Source organism: Neomonachus schauinslandi, chromosome 8, assembly GCF_002201575.2.
Source record: "Neomonachus schauinslandi chromosome 8, ASM220157v2, whole genome shotgun sequence".
Lineage (NCBI taxonomy): Eukaryota > Metazoa > Chordata > Mammalia > Carnivora > Phocidae > Neomonachus > Neomonachus schauinslandi.
This window is the reverse complement of record NC_058410.1, coordinates 81,449,346-81,470,029: the sequence shown is the minus strand read 5'-3', so window position 1 is coordinate 81,470,029 and position 20,684 is coordinate 81,449,346. Positions and strand designations below refer to the sequence as shown.

Below are 20,684 nucleotides of genomic sequence, written 5' to 3'. Positions count from 1 at the left end.
ATTTATACTATGCCTGCTGGGCCACAGCTTTCCACTCAGGGCCTATTCATGCACAATATCCCACTTAAAAGCCAAGTTTTATGATTCTGAAGAGATGAAAGATGAGACCATTTAGAAGATAGGACTATATTTTAAAATCTGTATTAAGCTATATTGAAATTTTTTCAATTTTTATTTTAAAAAACTGCACATTTTTGCTTTTTTAAGACTAATTTAAGGATTTTAAAAAAAGCTGCCAGCTGTGCCTATTACCATATTGTACGCCTTTGAACAAAAACCTCTCAAATCACTCTCTTTCAGCTTAGTTTCTAGGGCAAAGTAGGAAAGAAGGATTACTAATTGTGATTAAGCAAGAATATATATTATTTATTTGAACAAAAATAATTAATATGATGGAATGTGAAATCTTATAAATTATACTACAGTATATTAAAACTGAACATTTTATTGGAGCCAAGAATAAGGGGGGATAGCTATAACATTTTCATTACAATCTTTCGATATAGTTTTCAAAATGTACAAAAAATTGGCATGTCTTTTGATTTCAGGAAAATCTGAAAGGAATTTTTAAAAAACCATTATCATTAACATATTAAGCCTTACTACATGCAAGGCATAATGTATGGTACAAAATAGATACAAAAGCAATCATACCTAAGCTTCAATATTGTTTACACATTCCTTTCTATTACACACATACTGTATTTCATCTGATTCTCACCAAAATCCTATATTGTTATTTCCACTGTACACAAAAAGAACACATTCAGAAACCTGCCCAAGGTCACACAAATAGCAATAGCTTGCACTAGGCTAAAACCAAGGATTTCTGACCCCAAGCCCGAGTTTCTTCTACTGACCTGCTTTTTCCGAAGAATCATCAGTCCCCTTTGCCCTGTAAAAGAATACTTAGAGGGCACAGGTATATTTCAGGACAATGAGCATAAACATTTTGGATTTATGGACAGTTTTCATATTGGAAGGGAATAAGGCTAAAGAAGGTAAACTGGAGCCATAATGATACTCTGTGTTTTACTGGAGCCAAAGTCAGCTGCTCAACCAACTGACCCACCCAGGCACCCCAAGGATTTTACTTCTAATTCAATCAGTGAGTTTCAATTTCACACTTGGAAATGATAAATTAATGAATTAGGTAATAATGTAAATTATCTTTAAAGAAAGGACAGCAATAGCAAAACTACCTATTATTTCCCAAACATCTTCTCCATGCCAGAACTGCTCTTAATCTTTTACAGAGAGGAAACTGAAATTCAGAGGTTAAATAACTACCCCAAACCGAAAAGCTGGTATGTGACTAAATGAGTTTCCTCGGGCTGCTGTAACAAATTGCCACAAACTGGGTGTCTTACACAAAGTGAAATTTATTCTCTCACAATTCTGGAGGCTAGAAGTCTGAATGCAAGGTGTCAGCAGGGTTATACCCCCTCTGGGACTCTGGATAGATTCCTTCCTTGCCTCCTTCTAGCTTCTGGTAGTGGCCGTCAATTCTTGGTGTTCTTTGGCTTGCAACTGCATCACTCCACCTCTGCCTCTATCGCTACATGATTCTCCCTATGTCTCTGTCTCCACATCACCTTTCCTCTGTGCATGTCTGTCTCTTCTTATAAGGACACCAGTCATATTGGATAGGAGCCCACACTTTCTCCCTGCTCCTCCCTTGCTTGCTCTCTCTCAAATAAATTAATAACACCTTCCAAATAAAGAATAAAATTGGCGTCGATTGTGAATATGCTGATGTTTTAAATACCAAATCTTCATATTTTTAAACTTAAAGACAGATTAAAAACGACTTTGTTGGGGCGTCTGGTTGTGCTTCCCTAAAAACTTACTTTAAGAAAATCAATAATGATAGTTCATTGAATCCCTTAATCTCATACCCAACGGTTGTCTTTGATACCTGTAAATGGTACTGAAAGAGGACTTATTTCAACTACCTCCATTTTGACCTCAGTCTGTACTTTCTAATTGATTAAGTTCTTTCCAGCTTATCGCTTAACTCAAGCAAAAGACCCTACAGGCAAAGCATCCCCATGATTGGGAACCAAAATTACCCTCTCAGCAATAAGGGCTGCCCTGAGCCAGCAAGACAGCATGACTGACTCCCAAGACAATGACGCACCTGACCTTTATTGCCCACCTGCATGTACCCACTGACCTTTGTCCCACATTTTCCTTATATAAACCTAGAAGTATTTTCAACACTTTGGAGATGGCCTTTGGGAAACTAGTCCACTACCATCACATGTTGGCCACACTGAAATAGATTCTTTTCTTGTTTCACCACCACTCCTCTTTCTTCTGTCTTTGGATTTTGTCAGCGGCAACTGGTCTATTTGGGACCCCTGGAGCCAGGTGCTCTTGCACCCCTGTGCCCTGGCTACAGTATCACCACTGTCCCAAGCATCCAAGTTCAAAATCTCGACATCAACTTTAGCATTAGCCTCCAAGTTTTGCTAATTCTTCCTTAGCAATATATTTAGTATCCCTGAATTTGACTCTCATTGTTTCCACTACAGATCAAACTTTGAGACCTCATGCTAATATTTTTAAAGGAAGGGGTAAAGTACATTGTATCTTTTAATAAAAAAATTAAGTTAAAAATTTTTTTTCGGGGCGCCTGGGTGGCTCAGTCATTAAGCATCTGCCTTCGGCTCAGGTCATGATCCCAGGGTCCTGGGATCGAGCCCCACATTGGGCTCCCTGCTCTGCGGGAAGCCTGCTTCTCCCTCTCCCATTCCCTCTGCTTGTGTTCCCTCTCTCTCTGTGTCTCTCTCTGTCAAATAAATAAAATCTTAAAAAAAAAAAGTTTTTTTCAAAACTAAACATAATTGTATATAATGTGAGACCTGAGAACTTAGAACAATAGCCAACTTAGTGTACTGATGAACAATGCTATTAGATGCTATAATATAATCATTCTTAAATAAATTCCAATTTAGAAATTAAACTACAAATCTATGTAATGGTTGGTCAGTCTATGGTTTCCAATTTTTCAGAACTAATATGTATACAACAGCACTTCCTTTTAAAATAAACCTCAAAAAAGCCTGTGTTTATGTACAGGAGCAGGGAATGTATTTCATGCCATTTTTAAAATTATGCACCCTCCTCCTTGCTGCAACATTTGCCAATCAATCTGTTTGCTAAATTTTCAGCACTCTCTAGATGACTATTCAACAGGCAAATTTGTTTTGCCTTTAGACATGGGTGGATATCATCTTAATACAAGTTTCATCTTGTAACCTGTAACACTTTCCTTGGCTAGTTTCAATAACTCCTTCAGAAACACGTTACCATTCAGATGATCAATAAACTCTCAATAAATGGTTTTAAAATTTCTTGATTGTACTCAGTTTAGTTAATTAATTTGTTCATTAAAACATCTTAGCCCCTATTAAATACCAAACATTGTACTACAGGATGGGAATACACATAATGAATGGAAAAATAACATTGTTCATACTACAAAAGAATTTACAGACTAGTGAAATAGGAAGTCATGTTAATAATCACAGGATACTGGGCGCCTGGGTGGCTCAGTTGGTTAAGCGACTGCCTTCGGCTCAGGTCATGATCCTGGAGTCCCTGGATCGAGTCCCGCATCAGGCTCCCTGCTCGGCAGGGAGTCTGCTTCTCCCTCTGACCCTCCCCCGTCATGTGCTTTCTCTCTCTCATTCTCTCTCTCTCAAATAAATAAATAAAATCTTTAAAAAATAATAATAATAATAATTACAGGATACAATTTGATAATGTTATAAAAGGCCATAAGCTAGTACTTATGGAACCTGAGCAGCATTTATATCAGGTGGGGAAGGGAGGAATCAGGGAACATTTTCCATAGTGTTGACAGGAATGAAATTTGAAACAAATGGCAGAATAAGAAAAGGAAAGACATTTTAGGTAGATCGGGCAGCATGCCACATTCCAGAAACTACAGTAGTTTGCTATGGCTAGAGCAAAGAGTAGGGGAGTGGTAGGAGGTGAGGCTAAAGAAGCAGAAAAGTGGCCTATCTTGAAGAAAATTACATTCTGCGTGAAGGGGTCTGAACATAAGCCTGAATACTAGAAGGAACCGTAGGAGAAACTTTAAGCAAGAAACAAAATATTCAGACTAGCTTTAAAAAAAAAAAAAAATCACCCTGTCAGTAATGTGCAGAAAGACTAAAGAAAATAACAGACTAGAAGCAAAGAAAATAGAGTACTACCGCAATAATCCAGTTGGGAAATGTTGAGAACACAAACGAAGAAAACGACAGTGGAAATGGGGAAAAGACAAATTCAAAAAATATAAAGTAGAATCTATAGAACTTAGTACCCAGAGATGGGATGATGATAAATTAGTTTGACTTCCAGGATTTCTGGTGTGAAAAACCATGTGGATGGTGATGGCACTCACTGTAGGACAGGTTCATCACTGCTTTTCATGTTATGAAAGGTCAGCTCTCAGTCCTCCCTTTATGTGAGCTATCAGCAGGAGCACTGGGCATTACTCTCCACATGCTTTTCCTTAAAACTGGTTTCCAGGACACCACGTTTACCTTGCTTTTCTCCTACCTCACTGGCTGCTCCTTTCCAATCCCCTTTGCTGTTCCTCCTCGTCTCCCCAACCTCCACAAACACTGGAGTGACTCCGGGCTGCCTAGATGCTCTCACTTTTCTTTGACCTGTAACTACTCTCTTGACTTTACTCCATCTTATGTCTTTATAAATCATCTATGCTGATTAACCCTCAAAATTTGTAACCCAGGTCTCAACCTTCCCCCTAGACTCATATATTCAATTGCCTACTCATTATTTCCAACTTGGATGTCTAAAAGGCATCTCACCCTAATAAGTCAAAAACAGAACTTTTTTTTTCAGCTTCTCACCCTGCAAAAACCCCTACTACTGTACCAAGACTACTTCGGCAGTCTTCCTCTATCTCAATAAATTATAACTCCATCTTTCTAATGCAGGTCAAAATATCTTAAAGTTATCTTTGATTCTACAATTTCTCTCACCCCCCACATGTTCACTATCTGAGAAAATTCTATTAGCTCTATGTTCATAATATATTCCATTTTTTAATAAAAAATTTAATTTATTAATACATTTGCCTATGTTTTAACAATTCAATATGCAGTAAGTAAACAAATAAATTTTATACATGATATCCACATAATATATTCTAAATCTAACTGCTTTTTACTGCAACCATTCTACTGTGGCCACCATCATCTGCTTGAATTACTGCAGTAGACCCTTATCTAGTTTCCCTGTGTGGGGACAGAAAGCAAGCTGCTCCAGGATGGGCCACTGTGGTATAAAGATCATTTAAGTTAAAAAGCCATCAAAACCCAGCAGATTCAGGAAAAGGTTTTACCTCCCCCACAACTGCCTAAAAATAATTTAGAGGACCTGCTCCAGGAAGAGAGCTATCACCATAGATAACTACATTATACAATGAACTAGAAATGGTAGACAGGGAAGAACCTAGCAAGGCCTGTTTGATCAGTCTTTTATGTCCCATTGCTTCTGAGTGGCCCAGCAAAATTTGTTTACCAAGCAATTACTTATCTTCCTGTGAACTACATTCCTTCCCTTTGAAGTTCCAGACCCTCTACCCTTCTCCTTAGTTCATTATGACATATATACCTCATTTTGCCTGTTTTTGGAATTTCCATGTCTGTGTGGATTCCCCATATGTACGCTATTAAATTTTATTTTCTCCTATTAAACATCAATTTGATTCTTAGTCCAGCTAGAGGGACTTTGAAGAAGACAGGACATTCTTGCTTCCCCATACCTGCTTCTACTTTTATCCCCCAGGTAATATTCTCCATATCATGGCCAGAGTGACTCTTTTAACCATAAGTAAGATCATGTCACCTATCTGTGTGAAACTTTTCAGTGGCTTCCAAAATCCTTATAGTGGCCCATGTGCTGTGCAGCCCACTACTTTACCACTCTAACCTCATCTTCTACTATTCCTCTCCACTTCTCACTCTACTCCAGCCACACTAGCCTCTTTGCTGTTCCTCAAACTTCCTACTAAACACACTCTTCAGGACTTTTGCTCTTACTCTTTCATCTGCCTGGAACATCCTTCCCTCCGTTATCAATATGGCTCATTCCAACTTCTTTTAGATCTTTACTCAAATACCACTTTACTGAAGCCTTCCCTGACTATTCTATTTAAAACTGTGAACCATTCTTCAACCCTTCCTATTCCCTTTCCTTCATTTCTCTTCATAGCACTTTTCACTACACAACATACTTCAGATACAGTGAATTAAGGAACGAGTTAATGAAAGATGAGAATGTACATTATCAACAAGTGTGGACCCTTATTTTCACACAGACTGTGTGGAAAAAGAGAATACAGACCAGCACCTACAAGAATCAAAACAAGAGCTGAGAGTGCTAGGATTTGAATTCTAGCTATGTGATTAAGCAATGACTTAATCTCAGATTCAACAGCCCCTTCCAAAAAAAAAAAAAGGAATAACAACATTACCATTGTGTCACCATATCAAATGACATATGTATGTAAAATTCTTAGCACAGTAAAAACTCAAAGGTAAGTCATTAATATTTTTATTACTAAACAGAATTAAGATAGGACTTTTTATTTTTTAAGAGGTAAAACTGGAACACACTTATATGCTGAACAGAGAAGGAAAAAAGAGAGGCTAAAGAAAATAAGAGGAAGAAGGTGAGGATATTCAAAATTCCTTCTATTAACTTATTTTTTAAAAAACTTATCAGCAAAGTGATACACCTGGATTTGCTTTTCACATACAAAAACATACTGCCTTTTACTATGAGATCAAGTCCAATTCAATACTATAATCAATATAAAAATGCAATCTATTTTTCTAGACTTACATCTAGATGATTTAGCTCCCATCATCTGGTCAATATATTACCACCAGACAAATCTTTCTATATATAGCCTTATTTTGCAGAGACTCCTAACATCCTCCAACCTCAATTTCTGTGCTTTCTTCCATAGCTTAAAACTCAATTACTAATTATAGAGAACTGATGATGACCAGAGGGGGGGATAGGCAGAGGGATGGATGAAATAGGGGATGGGGATTAAAGAGTACACTTATCATGATGAGCACTGAGTAATGTATAGAATTGTTGAATCAGGGGCGCCTGGGTGGCTCTGATGGTTAAGCATCTGCCTTCGGGTCAGGTCATGATCTCAGGGTCCTGCTTCTCCCTCTCCCTCTACTGCTCCCCCTGCTTGTACTCTCTCGCTCTCTCTGTCGAATAAATAAATAAAATCTTAAAAAAAAAAAAGAATTGTTGAATCACTGTATTGTACACCTGAAACTAATATAACACTGTATGTTAACTACACTGAAATTAAAATAAAAACCTTAATTTTAAAAAAAAAAACAACACCTCAATTACCAGCTGAGAATCTTGTTATCAAAATAAAGGCCACATTTCTAGCCTCTAGCTGCCCTTACAGCTAGTGTGGCCTTGTTACTAAGTGGAGGTAGTATGTGGCAGCTTCCTCAAACCTTCTTTAAAAGGCATATCCTATCCCTTTGTTCTTTAGCTCTTCTTTCACACTGCTGCCTGGAAAAGGATGTAATAACAGAGCTCTATCCTCCATTCTGGACTGTTAGCATCAGCTCCAATCCCTAAGAATGGCAGAGCAGTAAACTAGACAGAGTGAGGACCCAGTAAAACAGTACCTCCACCCTAGCCAGAAACTGTGTTTCTAAGGGATTTTTACATGAGAATGAAAATCTTAATTCCTCACTGTTGAACCCAATCCTAACGGATACACACTGTATCAAATCATGTCACTTCCCTAGTTTAATATACTCATTATCAAATACTTGAAGTCTATCCACAATATGGCACTGGCTTATTTGCCCTTACTCCTATATTCTCTATACACCTTTTGATTTTCTGTCCCTACACCTTTGCTCATATTAATCTCCTTTCCTGGAATGCATCCAACCTCCCATTTAGAAGTGTTCTTTATCTTTACAGTTCCAGCTCAAAGCCCACTTCCTCCACAAAGCCTCCCATGGTTATTAAAGACAGATGTGATCTTATCTTCCTTTGAACTATTAAGCCATGTTCTGCTTGTGTTACTCACCTAGCGAGGCTTAGTTTTCCTTTTAGATGTATAATCTCATAACCCCCAAAAGATTCTAGGGTCCTTAAGAAGGACGACTCTAGGCTTGACCAAAAAAAAAAAAAAAAAAAAAAAAAAATTTTAAGAGGCTCTGTTCGCAAACATTTTTCTAATGTTCACTATGTCCAGAGCAGCACTTTGATACAGAATGTGCCCAATGTCAATTAAAACTCTTGATAAATTTAACTCATTCTATGAGTTTTTACCACCCAAACCCACTAAATCCTTTATCAGCTAAAATTCAAGGGTAGCCTGACCTCATGTCCAGATTGTAATAAAATCTATTGGATATAAACACAAAGCTTGTGAACATGGGAGTGCAGATAACCCTTTCAGATACTAATTTCATTTCCTTTGGATATATACCCAATAGTGGGACTGTGGGATCATACGGTAGTTCCTTTTTAAATTTTCTGATGCTCTTCCATAATGGTTGTACCGATTTACATTCCACTAGGGTTCCCTTTTCTCTACACCCTCACCAGCACTTGTTATCTCTTATCTTTTTGTTAAATGTGGACCTTAAAGTATTCTCACCAAAGACGTTAACTGTGGTAGGTGATGGTTGTGTTAATCAGCTTGATAATGGTGGTCATTTCACAATGTATACATACATATATCAAACCATCATACACTGAACACCTTAAAATATACAATTTTTATTTGTCAATTATATACCTCAGAAAAGGTAGGGGAAAAAAGTTCATACTAAAGACAACAGTCCATAACTTATCCTAGGAAGAAAGAGGCTACCAGGGGGAAGAGGAACTACAGTTCCCTTATTTTTAAAAATTAATGCTTATTAAATGTCAAAAGCATACAAGGCATAATAAAGAATACAATGATAAACTGTAGACCTGCCCATTAGCTTAAATACAAAACACAAAGAACCAGAGGTAAAACAGAACAGATGTAGATGACTAGATTAGTTTAAAGGTTATCATATTTCTCAGCTTTGTTTTGCTACCGCTGTAACTGTTCCTCTAAATAAAACTGTCATTTCTTCTTAGTAACTCTAAAAATACATTCTACTCCTCAGAAACAAACTGAATTTAATGCGCTGGGAAAGGAGGACTTTGAAGGACATGCATTTTTTACACTATATAAGGACTGGAAAACTTCCATTTTTGAATGTAAAACTGTCTTAAAGGAAATCAATATAAGACCTAAACAGGTCACCCAACAAAATGCTGAGTAATAAGGTAAATCATTGTAAGTATTAATTAGATTAAGTTTTTGTTTCTTTGAACTAATAATTCCATACTAAAGAATTTAGCTGGAATCCTTTCTCCAAAGTAAACATTTCAAAAGCAATTTTTTAAAGGTTGCATAAACTTTATCTGACTGTGCAAAGAAATGAAGAATGGTATCACCTCAGCCAGTATTAATGTTTAGCTAAGGCCTTTTTTATCTATGAAATATGTACAAAGACGGTTGAACACAAGCAATTATCAGAGATCATTATACCTACCTTGAAAGATTATTGAGAATTAGAAAGTATAAGTTACACATTGCTATTTTTGTAACAAATGCTAAATTTGCCAGTATGTTTCTTTAAAACTCTAAATCAAGGGCAGGAAATTCTTTTCTCTAAAGGGCCAGAAAGTAAACACTCTAGGCTTTGCAAACCAAGAAGCAAGGTTGAGGATATTATGTAGGTTCTTTATATAACAAGAGAAAACAAAGGTTGAGGATATTATGTAGGTTCTTTATATAACAAGAGAAAACAACTTTACACAAATTTTTATTGATGAAATTCAAAATATATTAACACTAGCATACAATTTTCTGGTAACACAGGTCTACTAATAAGAATGAAATTATCTTGGGGGGGGATAACATTTCACATAATTGGGGTCCAAAGTTAGTGTTCTCTATCATCAAATCAACTGCAAATGTTCCTCTATAGAACCAGTCTCAGTTCCTGAGCTTTACAAAATGGTCTGGGCCAGCCATATTTACTTTGTCATGCCTTGCAGCTCTAAGAACTAAAGTTGCTTGAGAAACAAAACACACTACAAACCTCTTAATTTCCAAGAGTCAGCTTCTAAGCCACTGCAATTCATCTGAATATGAAAATTTTAAATTTCTTAACATATAGTGCCTTATCTTTAACTATCATTTCTACACAGCAATTTATTCTTCCTTGACTCTTAGCTGTAGGCTAAGTATAAACAAAGAATAATACAATGCAGAAGAGAAATCTAATCCTTTTAAAAATCTTATTAGGTAAGAGTCCAAGTTATACAGGAATATAATTAGGGAATGAGGGAAACAGAAAATAACCAGGATTAAATAATTGAGGGCAGTAAATGACACAGTAAGATAAAAGCAGAGGAGAGTTGGGATTTCTCTATCAAACATGTTGAGGGGGGAGAAGGGGTCCGATTCCACTAAAATTTAATGAAAATGTTTCTTGAACATTTTTGGCAATATTAATTTGAAGTAAATATTTAGTTTTTAAATATATTCTGAATATTACTTTGAAAAAATGTACTCATCTAATTCTAACCATTAATTTAAAACTACATAACTTCACACTGATAAATGCCTTTGCAATAGTTAAGAATACCTCATTAACTTTTTCGAGTTAGCTCTGTTCAAGTAATAGCTCAGCCTCACCAACAAGGGCCCTAGGCTAGAAAATCATTATTTTTGCCATAAAAGGATGTGCCTGAATACTACAACTGCCAAATTAAAGAAAATTCCTTGCTGCTAATCATAAATGAAGATATTAAATCTTAGTGTTAAGTGACACACTAAATATTTAAAATATTTTCTTATGAATGATAAAATTAACAACTTTAGTTTTCTAATAACTTCACTGAATTAGATGGTGGAAAATCTAAAAACCAACTAAACAAGATATACAAGCCCAACAGTATGGGGGCTGGAGAGATAATACTGCCAAATATAAGCATTAAAATTTAAAAATATCTTTCTTATACCTTTTCCAAGAGAGTCCAAAGCACTTTACAAGAATAATTTTTTAACGTAACATTTCTGGGAGAAGGGTAAAGACCCACTGATATTTGTATCTAAAAAATCTGGATTTCTGATCTTAGCACTTTATGCTCTATTACAAAAGCATTCTTATTTGACAAGTCTCCTCTTGCCTAGTAATTTGATGTAATACAGCAATGAAAGTTCTTAAAATTTTCAAAATTGAGGAAATAAGCTAAATGTGAGCAACTTAACAGTGTAGAAGTTGGCAAGAATTTCTCATTACTCATTTACTTTTAATAACCCTCAAGATATTTTTTTTTCCTAGATTTTTTATTTATTCATTTGAGAGAGAGCATGCCAGCAAGAGCTTGAGCAGAGGGCAAGGTCAAAGGGCGAGGGAGAAATCAGACTCCCCGCTGAGCAGGAAGCCCCGACATGCCATGTGGGGCTGGATCCCAGGACCCCGGGATTATGACCTGAGCCAAAGTTAGTCACTTAACTGACTGAGCCACCCAGGCACCCCAACCCTCAACATATTTTAACCTAAACTAGTGGCTAATATAGGGTGGAGAGCTGGCAGAAACAAGCACGTATATTTTGGCAAAGTTCCCTAGGTTTTTCTAGTATTCCACACCTGAACCAGAACCAATTTTCTATATATTTAACAGCCAAATTTTTTTTTTTAATTTTATTTATTTATTTGAGAGAGAGAGAAAGAACATGAGAGGGGGGAGGGTCAGAGGGAGAAGCAGGGAGCCTGATGCAGACTCAATCCTGGGACTCCAGGATCATGACATGAGCCGAAGGCAGTTGCTTAACCAACTGAGCCACCCAGGTGCCCCTAACAGCCAAATTTTTAAAAAATTGTGATTTTATTTATATAACTATTGTCAGTGTTGGTACAAAATTCCTAATCATTCCTAATTTTCATTTCCTCTGGTTCTAAAGGTGATCCAATTTGAATACGCAGCATTTTTTTAAGCCTCATTAAAGCTGGAAGTCATAGATTTTTAGAGTTGAACAGTGTATCAGAGATCATCTAGTCTGAATTTTTTGCTTCTTCAAGAAAAAGAAACTAAGACTCAAAAACATACCTAGGATCACAAACTAGAGAGTAACAGAGCTGAGACCTCAACTCTACTGCCTTGACTCTTCAGTGCCCTTTTAACCAGACCAAGGTGCAGGAGACTCCTCAGGCACCTCGAAATCAAAATTACATATATGAGAACTAGTCAAGAAATTTCCATTTCAACAATTACTTAGTGTGAAGAACTTTATTTATTTCAGAACCCTAAGTTTTAAGCAAAGTACGTATTTATTTTCATGGTATAGTAAATACTAACAAAGTTGAGTTCTGATAATTTAGTAAATTCCCATAGTGTAAAATTCCAAATTATCGCCACTTTCATCTTAATCTCTTAAATTTAAGTAAAATGATCAAATTTCTAATGTTAAATTATTTTCTTCTACTTAACTACTCATAATGCAGTTAGGATTCCAGCATAGTGTAAAAGATTAAGGCTGGGAATCAAGACATACAATACTCTGCTAGCTTAGTAACAAATATCAACCTCTCTGATTCCATTTCTCATCTCCTGATCAGTGATTATCATATTGACAGTAACTATTTATTGTAAAAACTTAGTGCCAGGAATGTTATCTGTATTGTTTCTAACTCTCACATTTTTAAGATAGGCATTATTCACCTATTTTACAGGTGAGGAAACTTAGGCATGGAGAGAGAAAGTTTTCCAAGAAACTGAGCTAGTTAGTAGCTGAGCTGGAATTTAACACCAGCTCTGCCTAACACCAACCTAGAGCCTATAGGTCCTTGCATTACACTATTTTGCTCATATCCTGATATGTGTGATTCTAGTCTGGTTGAGTGAATACCGTATTTGCAGGATTATTAGGGAGATAAAAATGATAAAACAAATAAAAATACATGCTGAGGAAACATACTGTGGCACTTTCTCCAGTTAATAAACCAAAAATGAATTTTTAGTAAAAGATTTAAAAACTATGCTATTGATACTATTCTTATTACTATTAACTTCAAAGTGAGCATTGTACAATTAAAGGAAATATTTTGTTTTTAGAAGTAACATTGTAGATTATACTGTAAAATAGGTATCTTCATGCCTATTCCAGTAGTTGAAATAAAATTACTCTGAAAGTCCTTATTAAATCACACACACAAATTTAAAGTATTTAATAAAATTAGAAAAAATGGCATAACCTGATAGGACAGAAGAAATCAAAAGAACTTGATGCCAGTTCCTGACCTTTCAAACAGATAAAAATACCCGCTGGTGTACAAGAAAAGAGAATGTGCAGATTTTAATATCGGACATCTCTAGGAAGTATTTACATTCTAGTATCAACCTACCTTAACCACTACAAACAGATGAAGATACTATGATTGCTGCTCTGACAATCAAGATGCTTCTCCAAGTTTGTCATGTTTTATATCAGTAAAATGTTCAGTAGATAATGTACAACTAATTCTGTGTAGTCCTTGATTCTTTTTAAAATTTAAATTCTAGGAGGAAAAAAGAAAAAACAAACTAGGGCGAACGTAGGGCATGGCATGGTTATTACACGCAGCCTAAAAGCAAAACTAGAATTGAAGATTCTGGTTATCTTTTACCTATATCATGCCTTACAACTAAAAGCAGTTATGAGCCCCAAATGAAAGGTACTGTGCGCACTTCGGTTATATGTCCTAATACGTGACTTGGTAACACAACTTCTTTACATAAAAATCATCAATGCCTCTATTACCCTGCTCCTTTCCCTAACAATGGCCAACGCGTTAATCTCTGTAATCCCCACACGAGTAATGACACTCCGACCAAGTCAGTTCTCCCGGAGTTACATCTAGACAGAACTTCTTTTTTTCCCCACTGTTTTTTAACCTCCATTGAAGGCAAAAATCCCAACAGAACCACACGAACCGCGCATTAAAAGGGCGTTCTTCACCCGACCCACCCCCTGCATTAAACATTCATTCCGTCTGAAACCCTGTAAATCGCAAGAGGAAGCTCGAACAAAACTGCAAAATTCCGGAAACACACAGAAAGAAAAAGGAGAACGAGAGGAAGAGAGGGAAGACGCAGGGGAGGGCAGAGTTAGCCTGTCAACCTCCAGGGAGCTGAGGCTGGAGTGGAGCAGACGGGGAGGACCCGGTTCCGGGGCAGCGCCGACACCCACCGCCGCTCCCTCCCCTCACCTCGATCTCGCGGATGTTGTTGGAGGTGACAAAGATGCCGATGCCAATGGGGATGAAGATGAGGCCGATGATGAAGAAGGTAGGTAGCACCGTGCCAGCCGTAAGGATGGGCTGCCAAGCCGGCAACCGTTGCTGTTTGAAGGCCGTGTTATCCGGTCTCCGGCTCTTAACGGTACCCCCGGGAGCACACGGGGGTCCACCATCCACTTCATCCTTCGCGTTATAGTTCATCGCCATCGACCCCCACGGCGCGGCTCCGCGACACGCAGGTGGACCACCCAGGGGACCCGCCTGCTGACCCTGACAGAAGACGCGCAGGCGCCGCTGCCGCCGCCGCCACCTCCGCTGTAGAGGCGGAAGAGGCGGGACACCCTTCCGCAGACGGCCGCCGACCGGAAGCGGGAGTCGGCTGGGGACGCCAGAGGGAGGGAGAGAGGAAGGAGGGAGAAGACTGAGGGACAAGGGGAGGGGAAAAGGGAGGAGGATAGAAGGGGGAGGGAAAAGGCGGACGCACCCTAATCATTTGCCCTGTGACGACAAAGTGAGGGCCTCAACCCCCAGAGCGTGGAGCTACGTTGCGCCTGCGCGTCCCTGGGAGCGAAGAGGTTTCGACGCTTACGCAATAGGTGTGTCTTGGCTTCAGTCTCCGAAGCTTCTGTTCTCACTCCTCTGCTTCCTGCTGTGGTTATCATAGCAACGGCGGTGCTAGATCGCAGGTCCGACCCGCCTGGCCCAAATCACTCTCATCAGCCCTGGCGCTGCTGACAAGTCTTTCTAGTGACTTCGGCGCCAGACTGGTTTTTGTCTTACTCGAAGCCCTCTCTGAAGGGAATCGGCGCATTTAAAAGACCCTACCAAGGGAGCTTGAGCCTGGTGGGATGCTTGGGTTATAAAACCGATTTTTTCTAAATAAACCTCCAAGGCGCAAATGTAAACGTTAAGTGACATGCGTGGTGGGTGACCCTTTTGTACTAAAGTCAATAATAAATCATGCCAGTTGTTTAACCCTGTTATCTTGCCGCTTGTTCTCACTTTTTTCCTCCACTAATGGTCTTAATGTTACCTTTTACCTTATTTTCTGTGTCCACTTCTCTTTTGCACATTGATTTAAGAAGTCTGTTGTAATAAGCTGTAGGTCTTTACTACGGATAATCAAAAACCTCAACAAATTATGGCATCACTATAAAATGAGATACTATGTAGACGGTTTAAAACTGCTAAGTATTTGATGATCCAAGGAGATAACTCCTGATATATAAAAAGTAGCTAAATGATACCAAAGTAGTATAGGTATAGAGTGTAAAGCCCAACAAAAAAGTAGTGGCAATCTATTTTTTGCACTATATATTTTTTGCACTTTTATGTATTTTCCAAATTTTCTGGATAAGCAAATACTTGTAAGTTTTTAAAAAAAATTATATACATTTCACATTATATTGGCATCTTTGAAATCCAGACCGGAGAGTAAGTCACATCATCTGACTTACCCAAACTTTATTTTCTTTCAGACTTTGTACTTATGCCTTTTGTAAGGTAAACCAAGGAAAGGGAAATGAAGAGTGTTTAGGCCTCAAATTTAAAATTAAATATGTTTTCAAAATGACTACAAGTCTCAAGAGGTGAGCCAATCGAGTATTTATCTGGCAGACAACTGGCTTGCTTGGTTTTGCTTTTATATGACATCCATTATCTCTCAAATTCTTAGCACTGTTAACATAGGTGAGTATTTTTTGTTTTGATCTATTCCTGTTTACTTTCAACCTAGGGCTCAAATGGAAAACATTCATCTATCACAGTTAATGGAGAAGGCATGGAATACTTTTCTTTTGCTAAGTTCTTTTGGTTCCTAAAAATGAGTGTAACAATATTGGACATGATGAAAAATATAAAGTGTAAGGCAAGTTTTTTCTCCCCATTTCTACCTATATTATCACATCCACTAAATGTTATAGTTCCTTAAGAGAATTGCTATCTCAGCATTCTGTATAAACGGTCAGTTATTTTGCCCTCAGATTTTTGTTAATTGTTCTAGTGATCTGAGTGATGGCAATATGTTTATCAGCTTTTTCTTTAGTTTTGTTTGTTTATAAGAAAGATTAACTCCTTGTCTCCTTTTTTCTTATTAGAAATTTTATTTTGACTGAAACACAGAGTTTTAGAACTGAAAGCTTCCTTAGATTCTTGTCTAAAACTTACATTTTCAGATGAGGGCCAAATAGATGAAATGACCTTTTTCAATCTCTTGATGATATCCTTACAGTTCCTTTTCCTCTCTGTACTGTGCCATCACAATATGCTGCTTTACTGAGCTATTATTTTTTTCACATCCACATCATTAACTCAGGGGACTCAGAACTTAATGATTTCCTTTGTTACACATTGTTTTATGATTGTCCTTACCAGGTAGTTTTTTGGTTTTTTTTGTTTTCATTTAATCTGATGAAGTAGAAATTCTTAAAAGAAAATGTTACTCAGCATTTCTGGGGTAACAAAAGCGAGGGTCTCACAATGGATTACCAATACATGCATTTTTCACTGTGGTTCCTCGGAGTGACTGGGGTGTATGTGTGTGTGTGTGTGTGTGTGTATTGATACATGTAGATAACATTTGTATTGTTCAAATGATTGTTCATTTGCTGATTTCCTGGTAAAAAGGAGAATTTATGTGGCTAAATGATATTAATGCCAACTACCAGGTCAACACAGTAAGTGTGCCATGAATGCATGAGCCCAAATATAAAAGTAAATCCAAAATGATAAAGCAGATGCAAACCCCTTGATCTGAAAAGATGTATATAAATAGCTTTTGACAGGGTAGTTTATATAATAATAATTTTTATTTTGTAGCTCAATTGGTGTATTCAAGCCACCAAACTAGGTAACGAGAAACATTAAAGAAAAAAATTGAATAACTATTGAGTAACTTAAAGAATTATGAAGAGGAAACTGAAACTGGTAATTTTTTTTTTTTTTTGCCCTTTAATAGCTGTCAGATTGATTGATTGATTGATTTAAATTAACATATAATGTATTATTTCAGGGATACAGGTCTGTGATTCATCAGTCTTACACAATTCACAGTGCTCACCATATTACATACCCTCCCGAATGTCCATCACCCAGCCACCCCATCCCTCCCACCCCCCTCCACTCCAGCAAGCCTCAGTCTGTTTCCTGAGATTAAAAGTCTCTTATGGTTTGTCTCCCTCTCTGGTTTCATCTTGTTTCATTTTTCCCTCCCTTCTGCTATGATCCTCTGTCTTATTTCTCAAATTCCTCGTATCAGTGAGATCATATGATAATTGTCTTTCTCTGATTGACTTATTTTACTTAGCATAATACCCTCTAGTTCCATCCATGTCATTGCAAATGGCAAGATTTCATTTTTTAATGGCTGCATAATATTCCATTGTATATATATACTACATCTTCTTTATCCATTCATCTGTTGATGGACATCTAGGCTCTTTCCATAGTTTGGCTATTGTGGACATTGCTGCTATAAACATTGGGGTGCACGTGCCCCTTCAGATCACTACATTTGTATCTTTGGGGCAAATACCCAGTAGTGCAATTGCTGGGTCGTATGGTAGCTCTATTTTCAACTTTTTGAGGAACTTCCATACTGTTTTCCAGAGTGGCTGCACCAGCTTGCATTCCCACCAACAGTGTAGAAGGGTTCCCCTTTCTCCACATCCTTGCCAACATCTGTCGTTTCCTGACTTGTTAATTTTATCCATTCTGACTGGTGTGAGATGGTATCTCATTGAGGTTTTGATTTGTATTTCCCTGTGAAACTGGTCTTTTTACTGTTTAGCCAAAGTGCCATACAGATTTGCTTGTTAGATTCCTTTGAGTATTTGGTGCTGCTTAAGCTCTCGAGTTTCTAGCCATATTTCAAGACATTTCATTCACATGTGTAGCATAACAATGTTTAGGAAAGTTGAAGAGACCTAAAAAATGTACCATAGTTTTTACCAGCATGAGTTTCAGAGAAAGTTCTTAGGGACTCGAAATTGTTTGAATTGTTTTCAGTGACTGGGTAGTATTTTTGCTTGTTTATTTTTGAAGGAAAAAAAATTTCTATTCAGTTAATCATGGCAGCTTACTTTAGAGAACTTTGGTGGGACTAATTCATATTCATGTTTAATTATCTGAGAAGATCTTTAAGGAAAGAATGATAGAGAATTTGTATAATAAATTTAATTTGTTATATTTATTGCATCAGAGATTGGTTCCAACTGACTTTGAAAAATTACTGCTTTTAAAGTTGACCTCTTCCTGTATTTTATGTTACGTATTTCGTATTTATCAAACTTTTTCATGTAGGCATTTAAGAAAATCCTTTTGTTCTCACGAGATTGTCTGATTAGCCTGAGGTCATTGGTGGTGTGATGAGAGGTTTTGCAAGTTCATGAATAATAATCTTAGTCAGTAGTCAGAAATAACAAGTCAAACAAGATATTTTAATGATGAGCCTCCTTAGAGGAAAGAGTAGACAGCTTAAGAACTTTGTTTTGGGAAGGAAATTAAGGTTTCCTTTCTCATAATTCCACACTTTCTTTAAATGAAAAAATATAACTCTAATAGGATTTCAGACTTCATGATTCCCACTGTATAGACTCTCTCAGTTGATTATGTCCCATGGTGCCATGAATTATAGATAAGGCCTTTCCTTCAAATATGATGTTGCCATCTCTGAGTTGACAGCCAACTGACATCTATTATATGTATTATAGTGAAATTATTTTTTAAAGGGAACAGGCAGAGGAAGAAAGAGACTTATTACTCCATGAAAATAGAGAGACACAAGAAAGTAGACCTTTAAAAATGTTTAACCAGGGGTGCGTGGGTGGCTCAGCCAGTTAAGTATCCGACTCTTGATCTCAGCTCAGGTCTTAATCTCTGGGTCTTAAGTTCAAGCCTCGCATTGGGCTCCACACTGGGCATGGAGCCTACTTTAAAAAAAATTTTTTTTTTCATGTTTAACCACTTATAATCACTTTTGGACTATTTTTAGACATACATTTTTCTGTTTCTTCAAGTTTTAAATTATGGGAAGTCTGAGGGGACAGGGAAGGTATGACAGGCATTTCATTATTATTTGTTTTTTGAAACACTTGGGTCACTACTACCTATGAAGTTATTATTTCTTTAAAATAGCTCTAACGTATTCTTGAAAGATGACTTTTCACAAAATGAACTTAAATGTGAAAGTCCATTTCTACTGAGCCCGAGAAAGGAAACACTTTTTTTGTCAATGGAACTAAATGTTTATTTTATTTATTTATTTTTTTCAAAGATTTTATTTATTTATTTGACAGAGAGAGACACAGCGAGAGAGGGAACACAAGCAGGGGGAGTGGGAGAGGGAGAAGCAGGCTTCCCGCCGAGCAGGGAGCCCGATGCGGGGCTCGATCCCAGAAACCTGGGATCATGACCCGAGCCGAAGACAGGTGGTTAACGACTGAGCCACGCAGGCGCCCCAGGAACTAAATGTTTATGACAACAAATAACTATGACCTCCTAGACTTCCCTCTGACCAATGCAAGGTGAAGGGAAAAGGTAGGGGTTCAGCAAACTTCCACAACATTTTTATTCTCACTGAATCTTCTGAGAAGAATAATCTGCACTCACTGTCTTCAATTCCTAACCTGTCCAACCTACTGCTTCCCCACCTCAGACTCTACTTCAGACCCCACTTCCACTGAAACTGCCTTGCTAATTCCTACTCATCCTTCAAGAGCAAGACAGTAGCCAATTTGAGGAATCTTTCTTTGCCCTCAGCTGCACTAAGAGTTTCTCTCTGAGTTTAAGGCAACTTATACTTACCTCTATCCTTGCACTTACCATAATACTGAGAAATACGTTTATGTCTGTCTTTCCTACTAGATAAAGCTTCTCAGGGTCAGAGACTGCTTTTATTTGTCTCTGTATTTACAACACCTGGAAAAATGCCAAGGTCTTAAAGACATTCAGTAAATCTTGTTGAACTAACCAAACCTACTCTCAACTCAAATTTTAGTGGAAGAGACAACTTGCCAACAAACAACTGAAATATAATGAGGTCAGTTCCATATAAGAAGTGTGCACAAGGGGTTATAGGAGATGCCACACCTCATCCTCTTTATGATGTCAAAAACTAAACTGTGAGGAAATGGGTCCTAAAGTCTGAGTGATATTATGGTTTTCCATGCAGGAAAGAATAGGATCAAAAATAAAAGAACGTAGAGAACGTTGAACCATATACAACACTCATTATTGATGATTTGCAAGACCCCATACCCTGGCTGATCATGTTCTTTTTCTCAAGATCTTAGGTTGTTTCCCTGGAAACCA

At 37.4% G+C, this 20,684-nt stretch overlaps 1 protein-coding gene across 1 annotated transcript in view; it reads right to left on the bottom strand.

The window, feature by feature from the left end:
- Window positions 1–14,868, bottom strand: part of TMEM30A (transmembrane protein 30A) — a 31,678-nt gene extending 16,810 nt beyond the window's left edge. The window contains 2 exon segments of the mRNA XM_021693570.1: window positions 14,346–14,696; window positions 14,698–14,868. Of these exon segments, the coding sequence (XP_021549245.1) occupies window positions 14,346–14,696; window positions 14,698–14,868 (522 nt within the window).
- Window positions 14,869–20,684: the final 5,816 nt, after the last annotated feature.